Source organism: Protopterus annectens, chromosome 7.part0 (assembly GCF_019279795.1).
Source record: "Protopterus annectens isolate FY-2018-M chromosome 7.part0, PAN1.0, whole genome shotgun sequence".
Classification (NCBI taxonomy): Eukaryota; Metazoa; Chordata; order Ceratodontiformes; family Protopteridae; genus Protopterus; species Protopterus annectens.
Window position 1 is genome coordinate 1,179,538,196 of NC_056739.1, and position 13,233 is coordinate 1,179,551,428.

A 13,233-nucleotide genomic window follows, 5' to 3' on the forward strand; every position below is an offset into this window, starting at 1 on the left:
GGGTTAGAGGTGGTAGATTGACTATTAGTTACTGTAAAAGTGACATTGCGTCTTTTGGTTTGTGGTGAACCCTCTCTATGATAAGATTTAATATCTGTATGTGAAGATGAATCCTCCCCAGAAGTGTCACTGGTAGACAAATTAGTTTGTTTCTTAAGAATGGATTTAGGTTGTTTCCTTTTGTTTTCCACTTTCAAATGATCATGCTTGGAAAATTGGACTTTTTGATGGTAGGTTTTACACCCATATGGTCATTGACCCTACTCATAAGTTCAAACAAGAAATTGATAATTTCATACAATTAGCTTTAAGTGAAGGCATAATTGATAAACTTTATGCTATTTAACTGTTTCCGATCCCTTACCGCAGCATTTATATTTGCTTCCTAAAATCCACAAAAATCCACAGGTACCACCGGGTAGACCAATAGTCTCTGGTCATACATTTCTGCTATGTTTAGCGGAACATGTGTTAATTAAAAATGTATTTTATTTTCACGATAAATGCTATTTACAGTTGAAAGGTACCGTGATGGGTTCATCTTTTGCACCCATCTATGCTGATTTATTTATGGGTTATTTGGAACTACAGATTACCTATGACCAGATCATAACCTATATTTAGATGAAATTGACATTTGGAGAAGATATCTTGATGATTGTTGGCTCATTTGGCAAGCTGACACAGGATATCTCCAAGAATTTGTGAACTATCTCAATGAAAACAAGTGGGGATAGAATTTGCAGTTCATTATGATATTGATTGTATCTCTTTTCTGGATGTCCAAATAACCAGTTTAAAAGATGGTACTTTATGTAGTGATGTACACAGGAAACTATTCAGTTTTCATAGTCTATTACTTGCTTCGAGTTGTCATCCGAAACACATCACATGTAATATTCCAAAATCTCAGTTTTTTAGGATACATCGTATTTGCTCCAGTAATGAGTCTTTTGAAAGGCAGAGACCGGACCTTATCAATAGATTCTGTAATAGGGGTTGCAATCGAGATCAAGTCATTCAGGCTAGCATATTAGCACATGCCCAGGACAGGAAGAGTTTATTACAATATCAACAACACAATAGGGACAATGACGATGCCATTAGATTTACTAAAATGTATGCTTGCAATACACACAGATTTATCAATTTGATCGAAAAACATTGGAATATTCTAATGGCTGATGACCATCTCTTGAGTATGTTGCAGGACAAGTATCTTTTTTCATTTAGGAAAGAAATAACATTAGGGGGTTCCCTAAATTATTACAAAGACAATTCACGATTTCTTGTACCACAGTAAGGGACATTAGAAGGTGGAGCGTTACTCAGCTGCTTCCCTTGTGGCCATTGTACTTTTTGCAGGTACGTTAATAAAAACTAAGGAATTTACTAGCAGAAATACATCCAAAATGTTTCATATCAATATTTTTGTGAATTGTGGTTCAGATTGGATTATATATCTCACAACTTGTACTTGTTCAGCATTTTATGTCGATCAAACTTCTCGACCATTCAAATTGCACATTTCTGAACATTTGAGTGGAATCAGAAATAAAAACATTTCCAGTGCTTTGTATAAGCATTCTATGCAGCATCCAACAGCAAGTTTCAGGTTTACCATCATTGATAGAACTATGAAAGCTGGTTGGCACAATATTTTAGACAAAAAAGAATGCACATGGATCATTAAACTTTGAGGTCTTTTTCACTTGGTTTAAATGAACAACTCTAATAAAATTAGAAAGGTGGTGGTCAGATAAATATATTTTTTATATATTTATTTTATATTACTTTTTATATTCATAGCAACTGTCTTTACAATTTGGTGATTATTTTTGTATTATAAGCATAGACATTGATGTGTCTGAAAACTTTATAAGTATCTTTAAATTTATGTGTCTTCAACTTCTGTTGTTTAATTATTCATTAGGTGAATGTTGTGATTGATGCATTACAACTTTTAAAGAAAACTGTTTCATCATAATGAATGTAAGTACACTGAGGAAGGCGTTTAGCCGAAAGTGGTATGTTGCGTTAATAAATATTCATATCTATTACTCTCTCATTGTTTGTGCTGGCCATTTTTGGGGTTTATGGTTAAGCCTTAGTGGTTGTGAGAGACAGGTGTGTGATGTATGTGCCTTATGTGCTGTGGAGATCATGTGTGTTTTTGCCTCAGAGGTCTCCTTTGTTTGGGTATGTTTTTGATGAGGACCTCCACATATGTGGGTGTGTGTTGTGTATGTGTGGGTGGTGTTTGAAGTGTAGTGATTGTGTTGACAACCTTCTCAGTGCCAGATATACTGGCTTGTGTGGGAGACAACATTAGACTCTAAGTTCCTAATGTAATTGCATTTCTCACAAATTGTGTTCCTATGTGGTAGTAGTAGGTGGTTGTCTGTGTACATAAGGCAGTTGCTACACTGTCTCAGGATCCCCATATCAACCAGACTGACATGAGAAACTGTAGGAAATTGTCCATCGATATTTGTGAGAATTTGAGCAAGAAAGGCCGGGGAAAGCTAAGGGGTAAGCCTAAAGCCCAAGTGCTTAAACCAAAACTAAGAGGCTTAGAAAAACACTTACAATTTAAACATGCTATAAACAAGCAAATGCAATTGGAAAGATGCAGTTGAACATTTTAGAGAACAAGCCGCAGCAAGTAGCAGAAAAAGCAAGAGAAAGTAATAGAGTAGAAAGAGGAAACACAAATACAGTTAAAGAAGCTGAATAAGTGTGTTTTTTTTCTAATAAAGTGGAATGGGAGAGGGGAGGACCAGAAGAAAATGTAAGGTTATGGAGCTAAGGGGTTTGGCCTTCCCAAATTATCTTTGTGTTAGGTAGAATGAGCTAATGAGATGGGATTGGGAGGAGTGTCCTTTATCAACTTTACAGTAGGGGTGGGCAACAGCAAAAGCCACAACTCTAAGAACACAGTAGCAGTTGGGTGGGAGAAAAACAAAAATTCAACCATAGGTCAGCAAGTATATAATTGGGGAGACAGAAAAGTAAACAATTCAGTCAAATAAATAAAAACAGTGCAGTACTGTTAATAAAAAAATAAAACCAGTGCAGCACTGACCAAGAAATAAATAACATCAGTGCAGTACAAAGTGCAAAAAATAATGTGCTGCTTGGTAGGAAAGGTCAGTTTTGCTGTCATAAATGTGTTTTCTACAGCCAGACAGAGAAAGCATGCTGATATCTAAATGAGTAGTGTACTTTTACCTATAAAACGGTATTAAATTATTTTTAAAGTTAACTAAGTCTAAGTTTAGGCTTATTTGGGTTCATTTTATTTGTTGATTGACAGCATTAAGTGTAGAATGGGAGGTTTTGACGTTCATGTTTTAGTGTTGGGCTGCAGTCCAGACTCAAGGGCGAAAGTGACTCATCTTAGGTCACTTCTGTAAGGCTTGATCTTATAACAGCCCTTTTACCTTTATTCTTCTAATTTTCCAATGTTTGGAACTTAGGTGGTTAGTATGGCTTGCTAATTGAATGTGCATGGCTCTAAATGTGGGGACTTGCCTTGATTTGCCAATGACTGGGTTAATGTTCTTTACCATTTCGTGTTGGGAGCTAGTTTCTCAGAAGGTGCTGCATTTAGGTGAATGCACATCTAGTGCTGGTCCACACTTCCATATTTTGATCCAGCTATATCCCATCCACCCATTCATTTCTGTTGCTTGCATGGTTCAAGTCTTTATTCTGACTCATGCTTGTTGAAAGTTCCCACATTTATTTTCTTGAGCACTGCCATTAGAGCTTTACAGTTCAGCCTTGTTGAGTGCTTATTCTGAATGGAGAAACTCTAGGCCAGCCTCTGTCCCAAAAGAGATAATGGCATTTAAAAAATTCCTTTTGTAGGGGTCTTTAGGAGGCTCCGCTGTATGCCTTTAAGTTTCAAGCAGAGCTTAGTCCCATGAACCAAGACCTACCTCCAGAAAGCAACCTATCATTAAATAAACTTATTGTCTCTACCTGTACAGAGCTTGTTCATGACTAACCTGTGTTCAAGCCTTAATCCATATTCTGGTTTGGCAGTTGATAAGCAGCCTGAAGGTGCATCCCATTCTCTTACCTAGAGGGTTATTGTGGGATTTTTTTTTTAAGATGTAGTTTTCTTTCAGCTTTTATATGTTAATTGCAGATCTCTATTAATTGGCATAATCCTGACCTGTACTTGGGGCTACTTGAAGCTTTGGTCTTCTTTCGTAGAGTCTCCCTTTCTGGCACACTAATATGGTGGAGGGGTGTATGCCACGTCATCCTACACCAAGACTTTTACGTCAAGAAAGAGAACTTGGAAGTGTGCTTATGAGAGAGCATCCTTACAGCACATGGCATGAGCTGTCACATCAGTACTATCCTTGGCAGGCACATTTGTACCTGCAAATGTCCTGCTGCATGACCACCATTGTGCTGTAGTAGCATATTCACTCTACAGGCAAGTCTTTACATAAAGTCTGTCCAGAACATGAATGAACGTGGACAACTCCCTCCCATTCAGGCCTCTACAGGGTGTCTGAAGTCCCTGAAGCCATTGTAGTGAAGGCCAGTAATGACACCGAGTGCTGCCTACCCTACGTCAACTCTTTTTAGAGAGACACTAAGTGTCTTGAGGTCCTCTATAGACTGACCTCTGGCTTCCATTCCTTCCTGTTAGATGCAAGAAGTTTTTTTATGTGGAAAAATGGAACTCACTTTTTTCGCCATGTCCTGTATGCCCTCATAGTAATCCTGTATGTGGAATTGATTCTTAAGGATGCTATTTCTAACAGCCTGGAAGCACTCAGACTCTACTCCCATGATTCCATAATATGGGTGCTCATTTTAAGCCCCTGTCTGATTTGAATGAATAATTCTCCAGGCATCCTCAAGTTAGCACATACGTGATTTCTTTTTATCAGTATTTTGTCACATAGCTGCTGGATAAGGAGATTTGAAACCCTTTACAGCTGTTTCTTGAGAGTGAACTTCTTCACTAAATTCTTCTCATTGCCTTCATCTGTTCATCTCATCTGTCTATATTCCAGTCTTCCCTAATGAACCAAGAATTGAACAACTTTCATCCCTTCTTCTTTCTTGACTTATGGACTAGGAAAGGGTTAAGTCCTTATCTCTAGTTTTCTTAGTGGGCTTTTTCACTGCGTGTTGAAGTTTTGTTTGTGCTGATGTGACTTGGGCTGCAGGCTGAGCTATGTACCCTGCTCATGACTGCTTGGCTGAGGCTGTAATTCCTGAGGATGGAGAAACTCCATCCTGGATATCCAGTTCAAAAGGGATTATCTGTTTGGCCAGTTTTCTCATGTCTTCATGTTTGGCTTCTGACTGCAGAGGAGTTTTATAATCCCCTTACAGCCCCTCTTCCAGGCTTTGATGACCTCAGAAGAGGAAGTAGCCTCCTCACTGAAGAAAAGCATTAAGATACATACAAACATGCCCTTCCTCTGCTGGACGTCACCCAAAAGGACAGTAATGCCAGCCTAAATGTGTATTCCTCAGTACAGTCTGGGACTGGCCTTTTGTTTCGGGGCAGTTCTATGAGCCTGCCTCTGCTTGGATAACTATTAACAAAGACCAGTAGAATTTGGGTGTGGTCACAGTCAGACATGTCATAGAACTCATAGCCACTGACTGTTGGGAAGGCCCTAACTTTATTGCTGACAGGGACTGGATGCTGTCTTTCATTCCGAAAAGAAATGGGAATTATTCTTCCATCCCTTTCTAATTCCAGAGTGTAACACACAGTTTCTTTCCCCCTGCTGGACATCAGGGAATTTAATCATCACATCTAGTACATCCTTTTCCAGATGGTGTTTTTTAAGGAAATCATGTTTTTGCTGTTCTGGATATAATGGATACCTCTTTCATAATGGTCGACATTGTGTCCATTGGCTAAACGGTGATAAACCAGCTAAACAACATAAACCAGACATTACTGCTATCACTGAAACATGGCTAAAACCAACCATCAAAGATTCTGAATTTCTACCCCCCCAAACTACTCCTGCCTTAGAACTGATAGACTACATAAAAACGGTGGTGGCATCACATTATTATTCCCTAGCTCTTTTACAGTAATCCCATACTCCAAGTCATTTCCCCACTTCTCCACAGCAGAGCTACTAGTAACCTTCCTAAAATTTAATGACTGTAAAACCCTTTGCATAATTCTCATATACATTCCCCCAGGCAATAATCCTCCCATTCTTGAAGAAATTCTTGCCTGGACAACAAGCAGTATAAAAAATGAAACCATCATCCTAGGCAATGTCAGTATTAACATGCTAGATATATCCACTAAAAATCCCTCTACCGATATTAACCTTCACATCTATACTCAGCTAATCTCAGATGTTACAAGACCCAGTACAAAGGTAAACAAAGGCTCTGTCTTGGATCGGATCTTGGTCTCTGACCCAGAAACTATTGTCACCTCATGGATTCTCCCAAATAGTATCAGTGATCATTCTCCAGCATTCATAATACGTAAGCCCACCTCCATATCAAACTTCCACCAATATAGATACACCAGAGATCTATCCCATTTTTCCCGTAACACTTTCAATGACATCCTGCAAAAAACTAACTGGAGCCCAGTAAAATTTCTCCCACTCAATGAAGCTGTAGAATTCTTTAATTCTACATTTCTTAGGATCCTAAATAGTCTTGCCCCCCACTCCAGTTAAAAAGGAACAAGTCAAAACATGCAATTTGGTTTACAAAGTCCACAAAGCAAGTAATGTCTGCTAGGGACAAAGCCTGGAAAGCCTGGCAAAAAAAAAACACCATCTATCCTCAATCTATATAAACAACTCCGCAACCAGGCCAAACACCTAGTTATCAAAGACAAAAAAGAATACTTCCAGGCAATCCAAGATCAACATAAAGTAAACCCCAAGAAATTTTGGGGAGCAATCAACTCCCTTCTCCACCCTGGAACTAACAACAATCCATGTCCAAACACAGAAGAAACACCCTTTGATAGAGCCTTCGTCTTTAACACTTACTTCATTGACACCATAAAAAAAACGTACCACCACCTCCCACCTGTTAAGGCTGACTCGCCTGGTACTCCACTTTTGCATTCCCCTACAAATCCTCTACCTTCTTTCACGCTAACACCCATTCCCACCTCCACTATCAAAAAAATTCTTCACAAACTCAAACCCTGTACCAACTCCCCTGATAACTTACCGGCAGAATACTTGCAACTCTCAGCCTCCTCCATTGCATATCTTATCAGCATCTCCTCCTAAACAGATTCATTAAGGAATCCTGTATACCTGATATTTGACAAAAAGCATTTATTCTACCTATTCACAAAGGCAGCAATAACTCTGACATCTCAATTTTCCTTCCCAATGCCATTCTCTCCACAGTCTCCAAATTTCTAGAGAAATGTATTCACACTCAGCTCCTTAGTCACTTGATACAACACCAAATCCTCTCTCCCACTCAACATGGCTTTAGGCCAGGACATAGTACTAATACTGCCCTCATTTCCCTCCTCGACACAGTAAACAGAGCTCGAGATGCTAGATTCTTAGTCTCAGCATTATTTCTAGATCTATCAAAAGCATTCAAATCTATATCACACTCCCTCCTGCTTAATAAACTCCCTATTCTTGGGCTATCTCCCCTTACCCTACAATGGTTTACTGTCTCAGTAACAGGCAGCAATCTACTAAATGGCTTCACTCTTCCTTCCCTTTCATAACTACAAATACAGGTGTCCCCCAAGGCTGAATACTGGGACCCTTCTTATGCAGCATATTTCTCAATAACATTCATTCCTCTCTCATCCATAGTACTGTCATCCAATATGCAGATGACTCTGCTATCATCTGCTCTGCTAAATCTGCCTCCACTCTACAGCATCTCACCCAAGAAGCATTTACTTCCACTGAAACCTGAATGTCTCAGAACCTTCTCGCTCTCAACCTCAATAAAACAAAACTTTTAATATTTACCCCCACAAAATCCAGCTCTGTTGACAAGCCACTATTTACCATTCACTCCCAAAATAACACCATTATTGAAGTCGTTCCCCAGCACCAAATTACTATGTGTTATCATTGATGACAAATTAACGGTCGACCTTCACATTTACAGTCACATCAAAAAAAACCATCAGAAACTAAGTGCCCTGTATAGGCACAACTATTTTTTTAATCTCACTGCAAAAAAGGCTCAGGCCTCACCCTTATGGCTTCCAACACTTCTATGCGGTGCTCCTATCCTCACTTATCTACAGTCCTCTTAGAGAACAAAACTAGACTCTTGCTATAACAAAGTCACCAAATTTGCCACAAATGCTAAATATTCTACCCATCCCTGTTCCTCTCTGCATCAACTACATTGGCTAGAATCCCAACACTCTCTCACATTCTTACAATTGATTACAACCCATAAGCTCATCTACCACCCAGAAACCTGCCCTTCCCTCTCTTCCATACTGATCATGTACCGTCTGTACTGGCTCCTTAGGTCCGAAAACAAAATGTTACTTTCAGTAGAGAAACCCAAGCTCTCAGCTGGCCAAATGTTGTATTCCTATAATGTCTCTAAGACATGGAATAAGCTCCCCCATCACTTAGAACAGTCAGCAGCCTGGCCTCGTTTAAAAAATCCCTCAAACTGCATCTCTCCTCAAAATGTCTATGCTCCTTTTCCTAAACACGCAGTTTCAGCTCCTAATTTTTCTTCCCAGTGCTATACCTCTATCACATAATTTCCTTCACTCTGCCTACTTAATGCTTCCCTGTCACTTTCACCGGTCCTTTCCACCCTCTGTACTTCTGTCTCCTACTATAATTACTCTGTATTTAGTCTCCTCACAGCTATGCACCTGCAGATATATTACTATCATGTGTACTGGAATATACTCTGTGCACCATTGTAATTATCATTCACTAACATCTTCACTGAAATCTATCCCATTTATTATTTCTATATGTCAATGATTGTATTCTTGCACTGTTGCCTCTATTACCAGTTTCATGCATTGTAATTGTACTGCATGATTTTTTGCTGTTTACATGATTATATTTTCTTTGTATCTAACTTTGTGGAGCTTTTCTCCCTGGGCCTGCACTGAAAATGGGCTCATTTCAGGTCCAGTGTACTTTCCCTGTTAACAAATGCAATAAGTAAATAATATAGCAATAACCCACGCCTGGGTGTGGGTAATGCGGGATTTACCCACGGTTGGCGTGGTTTGGTCCCGAAGGCGAAGCCCGAGGGACCAAAGACAACCGTGGGTAAATCCCGCATTACCCACACCCAGAAGTGGGTTATTGCTATTATACTATGACATTATTTAAGAAAATAATTACTTTTCTTAAATAATGGCATTGTATAATGCCTCTTTGCTGCCCTTCCGCAGCTGTCTGGTATCCGCGGCAGTTCTGATGTACTGCGCATGCCTACGCAGTACATCAGAGCTGTGGCCAAAAGCAACGGAGAAAGCAAGATCTCCGTTGCTTTTTACTATGTTAAATGGGTTTAACATAGCGAGACAGCTTTAAAATAAGCAACGGAGATGTCCGTTGCTTATTTTAAAGCTGTCTCGCTATGTTAAACCCATTTAACATAGCGAACAGTAACGGAGATCTTGCTCCTGCTTTAAACCTGTCTCACTATGTTAAATGGGTTTAACATAGCGAGACAGCTTTAAAATAAGCAACGGAGATCTCCGTTGCTTATTTTAAAGCTGTCTCGCTATGTTAAACCCATTTAACATAGCGAGACAGGTTTAAAAAAAAGCAACGGAGAAAGCAAGATCTCTGTTGCTTTTTACACACTGTGTCGCTATGTTAAAGGAGTTTAACATAGCGAGACAGCTTTAAAAAAGCAACGGAGATCTCCGTTGCTTTTTTTAAACCTGTGTCGCTATGTTAAACTCTTTTAACATAGCGAGACAGTGTTTTAAAAGAGACTTATACTAGTGGAAAAAGTCAGGGCGACCGGACCTTTTTCCATTAGTATAAGTCGATTTACAACGTGCACGCTGGCCAATCAGCGTGCACGTTTTGGAATATTAATGGGGGGTCATGGTATAATAAGTAATACATGACAAGACTGCATTTGCAAATGCTTTAATATTGTCATTATGGACCTTCTCAAAGCCAGAACTGGGTCTGTTTTTCCTGGATTAATGAGCTACTCAGTTTGTAATTTGAACAAAATTTCTGGATTATAACTTCCAAACATTGCTGCTGGCAAGTGTCAGTCTATTCCTCATTTAATACTGTACAATTTGTAGAACTTGTTTCATGTCATCTGTGCCTTATCTATAATATGCATGATGTTATGTCCCTGAAATGGCCAGCTGTTCAGAAGCTATGTTATCAGATCTTGTGTTTGCTGGCCATTGTGGTATGTTAATGTATAATTCACATTATGATTTACACTAAACCACATTTGTGATGTGTAGTGCATTTTGTTTTTTATATGTCTTGGCATATTAATAAAAAGCATTAAAGACTTCCTGTTTTCTTTTAGAACCATGCCCATCTACTCTTCTCCAGAAGCACATGTCAGACCTGTTGCAGAAGAATCACGAAATGGCAGCAAGTTTCCTCAACAGTGTTCTTAACCAGTTGAACTGGGCCTTCTCCGAGTTTATTGGCATGATTCAAGAGGTAGGAAGGGCTTAGACCTGCCTTTGAGCCACTGCCTTGTATATGAGGGTATTGTTTTCTTAATGATGTCTGCTACAGCTAATGTAAATATCTTGCTCTGATTTTATAAAAACATGATGTCAGAATTAACATTTCTAGGTATTTTGGCATCTTTCATAAGTTATTGCTTAAGATTTGTGCTTAGACAAATGTTGCTAGGACAACGTGTAAAAAGGAGGAGCAGGGCTCCTGAGGCTTCTAGAGTGGGTCCTGCTGTACTGAAAACAGGATCATAGCTTCGTATTCTGGCTTCCTGTGCAGTTCCCTGACCAGATGCCGCCTTGAACTTGAAGGGCTGAGGACAAAAAAAAAATAAAAACAAAAGGGTTCTCTCCAAATTGAGGACAAAAAATCTTGTTTAAAATGTGTTGCAAATCGCTTTTATACAAATGTAACAAATGGCTTGCTGCAGCTAAGTGCCACAGAGTGCTGATGTGCTTCACCCTAACTACACTGCACCTTTTGTCTTGTCCTAGCTATACCTCTGCTTCAAGAACCAAAAAACCTTTTATTGTCATTGTCTGGCTTCTGTGCTGGTGTCAGATCTGATTCCATATATGAAGGACTAACAAATATCAGTGTTAAAAATTAAGCAAATGTCTTGCTGTCTCTGCCAATGTATACTTTGCCTGAGTTCCATGCTTTGATTTTCTTTTCAGTGTTGTATTTCTGCATCTTCTTTAAAGTTTTTTTTTAACCTAGAAAGAACATACAGCTTTTTTAAGAGTAACAAAATTATGTATAATCTCAGCACAATACACTAGTAGCAAAAAAATGAAGTTTTAAGATAAAATAAATGCAGATTTCTTTTTCTTGTTTAGTTTTACTTGAGTGTTGTCTTTTATTTAAAGATTTTTTTCTTGGTGTTTTAAAAGTTCTACGTCAGGTAGAAGGCAAGTCTTGTCTTTCTGTATTGCGAGGCTTAGGGGAAACTATTTGCTTAAGAACTATGCAAGAAAGTAGATTAGGAAGCTCGATTTTTAATTCCTGATGAAGAGACCTAATAAAATTCACATTTTCCAGTATTAAAGACAATTTGAGGGTACCTGCATATCTATTAAAAAAAAACAGCAAGGAAATTCAGAAAGTCTTTTATTTTAAAGACCTCATGACAGTACTGCACATGGTTCACCATATTTCAAACAACAACAGGCAGTAGATTCTGCAACTAAAGATGAGAAACTAGACAAAATATAGACACGTGATTAAAATTAGTGGAATGCAAGTGGACTGTGTAAAAACAAATAAAAGATTAGAGGAAGTTGAATTAATCGGATGCTCTCCATTCACTAATGGCACAGTCCAAAAACAAATATATAGAGGAAAACAGGAGTTCTAGGAGAAGTTAATAGAACTGCAAGACGTATTTTGAAAAGCAAACCTCTGATTTACAGGCAACTCAGAAAAGTTGAAGGACGCAAGACTTGCATGTGAACTCAGATTTGCATTTAGAGGGGGCACATAGAGTTTCTTTTAAGGAAAATCTACAGTCAAGAGAACAGACAAGACCAATCTTGGTAAAATTCCAGTCTTTTTAGCTGAAAATTGGTCCTATCTGAACTATGCCAGAAAGGAAGATTATTGAAAGTAAGTGAAAGCTGTGTCTATATGGGGAATTTTTCCTTGGATGCAAAAAAGAGAAGTTGTCAGTTTATATTTGTCACGTGTTTATACTGAGAAAAGGCTTTAAAATGAAAAACATGGTGCCCATCCTGCTTCAAAGTCTACTGTCTGAATGGACTGAAAATGTATTAGGCAGCAGAAGTAGGCATTAAGCAGTATGCATCCAACAGTGAGAAATCTGCAGCCGATCCAACAGCAATGGAAGCAATGTAACCTCTGAGTGAGAAATTGGAAGCTGCCTTGAGAGGGAGAGACTCCCTCTGAATCCTTTTCCTTTTATTTGAGGGAAAAGTGGACCAGAGAGACAGAGATGCCCTCTTAGCTGTAAAGAATGTGGAGAACAATATCCTGAATTCTGATGCAACAAGAAGCCCTAGTCGAAAAGAAATTAAATGTTATGATAAAAAGATCTTATGTAGTGAGACACAATACCTACTGCACAGAAATCAGTCTTTGTTTGTGTGTCTCCATTTTTTTGTGAATAGCCCGCTGACTCCCCTAATGGTTATAGGGCTTTTTTCTTTTTTATATCACTTATGACATAGACAGTCATACATTTATATAAATCAAAACAAACAATATTAACATCATTTAATAAAAACTTAAAATAAATATAATAAAATAAAATTTTAATAATAAAACATAATAAAACTTTCTCCAATGCTTTTTTTTCCAACCAGTTCCAATTACTACAATTAAATCTCTCCTTAACAAGCTTAAACCTTGCTCACCCTCCGCAGACCAACTTAGCCCCTCATTTCCTAAAAATAGCTGCACAATCCATCACCTACTCTGTGTCTATTCTTATTGACCGTTCCATCTCAGAAGCCCTGGTCCCTGACATTTGGAAATCCTTCTATACTATCCCTCTTCACAAAGGTGGCAACTCTACAGACCATTCTAACTTTAGACCAAT

At 38.6% G+C, this 13,233-nt stretch overlaps 1 protein-coding gene across 2 annotated transcripts in view; it reads left to right on the forward strand.

Annotated features, from left to right (window-relative positions):
• The window catches only part of RNF123 (ring finger protein 123), a 4,282,987-nt gene that overhangs the window by 2,636,426 nt on the left and 1,633,328 nt on the right, over positions 1 to 13,233 (forward strand). For both annotated transcript variants that reach the window (XM_044077780.1, XM_044077781.1), the window contains exon 32: positions 10,516 to 10,655. In XM_044077780.1, the coding sequence (XP_043933715.1) occupies positions 10,516 to 10,655 (140 nt within the window). The remainder of the gene's footprint in view (positions 1 to 10,515; positions 10,656 to 13,233) is intronic.